Here is a 5,554-nt window from a genome sequence, read left to right as displayed (position 1 = left end):
ACAATTCGTGTTTGGCGAGGACTTTTCAGGTTAATATAGACCGTTAGATCTTCGTAAAATTTAATGGTGTAAATCCTTCTCTTTTTTAGATAATCCTATTTGACATAGACTCTTTATTTAGTATAGAGCGTTAGATTTTATAAAATTCTACGGTAGAAATCCTTCTCTTTTTTAGATTAACGTGAGAATTTCTAAACCCTCTTGACGAACATGGTGGCTTCTTTTAACACTCCTTTATTAATATTTGACATGCACTCCTTTTAACACTTCTTTTATACCGTTAGATCTTCATAAAATGCTACGATGAAAATCCTTCTCTCTCTTTTTTAGATTAATGTGAAAATTTCTAGACTCTCTCAGCGAACGTGGTGGCTTCTTTTAACCTCTCTTGTTGATATAATAGATCTCAAAATTGTGAATAAGATTCACTCCATTATATTTGTGATGGGCAAGAAGAGCAGACTTAAAGTGATACCACCTATGTTGACAAAAACAAACTGAGAAAGTGAGAAGCCGATATGATAATGGCCACTACTCGTCACCGCATACCAAGTGACAGCAACAAATACATGGACAGCTTTCAAATCATACCAAAATTATGAATGATTCGGAATCAACTATGAAATATGGCTAGTATATTTTGATAAGCATTAGAAAAGAGCTAGGTGAATACTAAAGCACATCGCCTGAAAAAGATCTATGGGTGTTTTTCATTTCTTTCAATACAGATCAAACTAAACATCCAGTAAACATCCGGTAAAGCGAGCGTAATTTCACTACTTCTTATTACAATACTTAAAATTGCGAAACGGTGAAACACCCTAAAATCTAGCAACGCTATACATCATCTTTTATTTTCATCAAATTATACCACATTGGACAACCTTCAAGTTATACCAAAATTATGAACGAGTGGGAATCAACCATGAAATATGGCTAGTATATTTTGATAAGCATCAGAAAAGAGCTAGGTGAATACTAAAGCACATCATCTGAAAGAAAATAATCTATAGGCGTTTTCCCTTTCTTTCAATATAGACCAAACTAGACATCTAAGTAAAGCAGGCGTAATTTCGCTACTTCTTATCACGATACCTAAAATTGGAAAATGTGAAACGCCCTAAAATCTAGCAACGCTACGCATCACCTTTTCTTTTCATCAAACTATACCACATTGGACAACCTTCAAGTTATACCAAAATTATGAACAAGTCGGAATCAACCATGAAATATGGCTAGTATATTTTGATAAGCATCAGAAAAGAGCTAGGTGAATACTAAAGCACATCATCTGAAAAAAAAAATCTATAGGCGTTTTCCCTTTCTTTCAATATAGACCAAACTAGACATCTAGTAAAGCAGGCGTAATTTCGCTACTTCTTATCACAATACCTAAAATTGGAAAATGTGAAATGCCCTAAAATCTAGCAACGCTACGCATCACCTTTTCTTTTCATCAAGCTATACCACATTGGACAACCTTCAAGTTATACCAAAATTATGAATGAATCGGAGCCAACCATGAAATATGGCTGGTATATTTTGATTAGTGTCAGAAAAGAGCTAGATGAATACTAAAGCACAACGCCTAAAAAAAATCTATGGGTGTTTTTCCTTTCTTTCAATACAGACCAAACTAGACATCCGGTAAAACACATGTAATTTTGCTACTTAAAATTGGGAAACAATGAAACGCTCTAAAATCTGACAACGCCTACGTACTTTTCGCATCACCTTTTCTTTTCATCAAACTATACCGCATTTTGAGCGATTGCAACCTAAACTTATATACTTTGTGCCTTTCAACTTACGCGTCCACGAAAAAAAAAGGCCGAGCCCATTGTAAGCCGTCCACGGAACCCATTTAACGTTACGTAGGATGGTTGTTCCAATGACGGATGGGTTCCCGGTCCACATGTCACCCACCCAAACTTGCCCCGTTAATTTCGCACGCAGGCGCTGACATCAGTGTGTCTTCCAGACTTCCACCGCGTCGCTCACCACCCTCCGCTCTGCGCACCTCCCTCCCTGCACCGGGCGCACGGACCGAACGGTACCCGCACGGATCTCCACGCGGTCGATCGGCCACAATGAGGTTACTGTAGACCCGGTGCACGGGTCGGCCTCACAGACTGCGCTGACGCCCCCGTCCGCGTCCGGTTTCTTATTTAAATCGGCGAAATGGTCGGCGGGCAGAGGAAAAAAACCACAAGTCTTCTTGCCAGCTCGCAACCACAACCCTAGTCGCTCCTCACTTCCCAGACGACGGGCTCGATTCGTTCCTGGTAATTTTTGCCTCCCCCTAGATGTCCCTGTATCCTCCTGTACGTCTTGGTATTTTCCCCAATTTTTTCTGATTTTTCTGGGGTCGGATGGAGGTGGGGGGCGAGGAAATGTTCGGATTATGTCGGATTTGGGGGGTTTTGGACGATTTCTGGGCGAAAGACGGGGTTTTGAGAGGGAATTTTGACTTCTCTCTCCGCCCAAATGTTTGGGGGTTGGGGAATTGGGGAAAGCGGTGGAAAGGTGCGATTTTTTTTGGCCCCTTTTGTTTGAAGCGGTGCCTGGTGCTTTAGGAAGGCATTTGGGCGTTAAGAGGCCTATTGAAAGGTTCGATTGAGTTTGTAGATTTCGTTTTGTTGATTGGAGTCGGTCTTGTGGGGGGAAGAGTTCCCAGATGATTCATTTTAGAGGGTCTGCATCTCTATCAGGCTCAGTTTATCTCAGTTGTGTATCCATATGTGCTATGTATGCCCATTCCTATAGAGAAGATGGGTAAAGGACGTTTCCATTGTTCTATACTCTTGGTCTATGTTCTTAAGTCATGTTAGATAGGTCGTACCATTCCCTCAAAAAAAGATAGGTCGTACCACGCCATCTCAAGAACAAATATTGTTTCTTTACCATTTCATTTCAGAACTGTTGGAATTTTGCTTGTAATTGATGCTGAACTTGGCAAACGTACAGTGTTCTGTTGGCTTTGCTCAAGCCTGTATCTTTTACTGCAACACTATGAACTCCCCTGGTGCTGGAAGGCGGATTCCGAAGAGGCGACGGACGACTAAGTCTCTTTCACAGCCATTTGACCTGAACTGCCCCCCTGCTGAAGGGGCTGGTGAGGGGGGTTCACCTTTCAGCATTGTGCCTGTTTCACACAGCCAGGCTTCCAGCAGTATGGCTGTCTCACACAGCCAGGCTTCCAGTAGCATGCCACCTGCTACTAATGAGCCACATATTGGCATGCATAGTTGCCCCATTGATGTGGAAGCCATCGATGATGATGTTGTTATCTATTCTTCAAGATCACTCCCTCAAGTATGTTATTGTGCCTTTTTCTAGTGTCTATCTGTACATTTGCATATTTATTTTAGTCAAATGTTGTTTCTTATATGATTGTTTAAGGTGGTAGAATGACACTGATAATCAAGTTGTTTGCTTTCAAATTTCAGGCAAGACAACAGCTGACCAGGACGGAACGTATCACTGTGATAATTGATGATGATTCTGAAACGAACCCAGAACCAGCAGGTTTGATGATATCCCCAGCATGAATTCTTTGAACCATTCCAGTCATTTGAATGCAGCCATCTAGTTATTTTGTATAGTAACTCATAATTTTCATTTTACATACAGTAGTATATAGTTCTGCTCTTCTGGACTGCCCTCCTCTTCATTCCCTAGTAGTTGTGATGTTTTGCCTGCTATTCATGATGTAACTTACTCACAGTTCAGCTTGCTAAGCATAAAAAAATTGTGATGTGTGTTAGTACGTCATAATGTAGCTCCTTTTTTTTTGATGTGGCGAATAGTTAGATACCCATGCAACAACAGAATCTTATTGATATGGCTGATATCTTCCAAGTGGTACATGGTTCACATAGCAAGTTAGCATTTCATGTACTGCAATTATAGATGTCTTTCGATGGGCTGAATTTGAAAGTAAGACTTGAACACCAAAAAAATCTGGTTGGCATTGTTCCACTGGAAGGTGAATATCATGAGCATGTTCACATAACCATTCTGTGTTGTGTTAGTGGTGTTAGATATCAATGTATACAAGAACCATCGTAGTAAAAGCTGTGTGACAATGGAGCATGGTATTATTATTCTTTTCCCGTTCCAGTTGGTTCAGTCTGCCTTGTGAAATTCAGTTGTGCATGCGCTAAGTGTTTAGGTAATATGATCATAGCCTTAGTAATGCATTTCCTTTTCTAAGAAAATAAGTTTTAAATATCACCTTATAGATTTTTGTTCTTAATTTTGCTCAAGTATGCCAAGCATGTAGAAATGGAATCTAAAAGACTAACATACTCGTTTCTGTTTCATATCTAATAACTTGGCACATGTTGCATTCTTTTTAGGGGATGCTCTTGATGAGCATGTGAACACACTGCTATCCCTGGGCATAAACCGCAGGCATCAGCCTCTAAGAGCAACCAGCACTTGCCCTGTAATAAGTTTAGTGGACACTCCAGAAGTCAACTTCTTCAAGGTAAGAATTCTACGGTGAACTTGATCAATGTAGTATAAGTAAATATCAGCTCTGTATTGATTGCTTAAATAATTTTACCAATGTTGATCCAGGCACCCCCTGAACCTGTGAAGGAGGTTCCGAAGGAACCAAAGTTCACCTGTCCTATATGCATGAATGAGCTGACAGAAGCAACATCCACTGTCTGTGGTCACATTTTCTGCCAGAAGTGCATCAAGGCTGCCATTCAGGCTCAGAAGAAGTGCCCTACCTGCCGAAGGAGCCTTAATAAAAACCAGCACCACCGGGTATACCTCCCGACAACGGAGTAATCCGATAGTCATTTTGGATCAAGTTCTGCAGCACCTGACCTTCACCACATTGTGGCGATTGTATGTCGGAGCTATTTAGAGAGGCTTATCGTTAGCATAGAGTATTACTGCGATTTAACAAGTGGTTTTGCCCTCGCATTTGGGACATCATACCAATCTGTATCCGCGGTAAAGTATATCCTAGTATCATCTGGATGTGGGTGTTGTTATTATGGTCGACGCAGTATCTTATCCTTTCTGTTTGGGATGTGAAATGTAATGCAATGTGAAGTTTTGCTGGTCTTGTCATGTGCATACTCCGGAAGGAACGTGGCTGTATGTTCAGCATGGGCCCTTGGAGACTTTGCCTCAGGGCCCATGAGAGGTTTGTATCGAGATTCAGAAGTTTCATTGGATGAAAGTGGGCTTGGTACCTCTGCTCGTGTGGGCGTGGCCTGATCCGAAGTTTTGGGCTTGGACCGTCATAGCCAGACCGACCTCTTCCAATGGGCCGGGGGAGGGGCATAATAGATGTATCGGCAAGTTATCCAGCCCATTACCATTCTGCTAGCATCACGAGATTCATGATCGAAATTAGCCATCAGTTTATCAGAGAGAGAAGAACAAAGAACTACCCATTAGGTCTTGTTTGGAACACATGAAGTTTTCGGTTCTCCTTAAGTCATGTGAGATTATTATAGTACCATTTGCGAAACAGCTACAAAGTTCATCACTCATCAGCGTATAAAATCTGTGGCACCTTTGGCTAGCA

General features: G+C 41.3%; 1 protein-coding gene across 2 annotated transcripts; it reads left to right on the top strand.

The window, feature by feature from the left end:
- The first annotated feature begins 2,137 nt into the window (after positions 1-2,137).
- On the top strand, positions 2,138-5,091 carry LOC112895637 (E3 ubiquitin-protein ligase RNF4-like). 2 transcript variants are annotated; one of them, XM_025963614.1, is made up of 5 exons: positions 2,138-2,285; positions 2,968-3,315; positions 3,450-3,528; positions 4,362-4,492; positions 4,585-5,091. In XM_025963614.1, the coding sequence occupies exons 2-5, from the start codon at positions 3,013-3,015 to the stop codon at positions 4,801-4,803; spliced, it is 732 nt and encodes a 243-aa protein (XP_025819399.1). In that variant the 5' UTR covers positions 2,138-2,285; positions 2,968-3,012; the 3' UTR covers positions 4,804-5,091. The 2 variants fall into 2 exon arrangements, with proteins under 2 accessions (XP_025819399.1, XP_025819398.1); XM_025963613.1 differs by having other exon boundaries at positions 2,191-2,285; positions 2,918-3,315.
- Positions 5,092-5,554: the final 463 nt, after the last annotated feature.

This window comes from Panicum hallii, chromosome 5 (genome assembly GCF_002211085.1).
Source record: "Panicum hallii strain FIL2 chromosome 5, PHallii_v3.1, whole genome shotgun sequence".
NCBI lineage: Eukaryota > Viridiplantae > Streptophyta > Magnoliopsida > Poales > Poaceae > Panicum > Panicum hallii.
This window is presented reverse-complemented; position numbering and strand designations above follow the sequence as displayed.

Coding starts and splice junctions, on each gene's coding strand:
- LOC112895637 (XM_025963613.1), top strand. CDS start 2,944: ATGCTGAACTTGGCAAACGTACAGTGTTCTGTTGGCTTTGCTCAAGCC. Junction 3,316..3,449: donor CTTCAAGATCACTCCCTCAA/GTATGTTATTGT, acceptor TTCAAATTTCAG/GCAAGACAACAGCTGACCAG. Junction 3,529..4,361: donor AACGAACCCAGAACCAGCAG/GTTTGATGATAT, acceptor CATTCTTTTTAG/GGGATGCTCTTGATGAGCAT.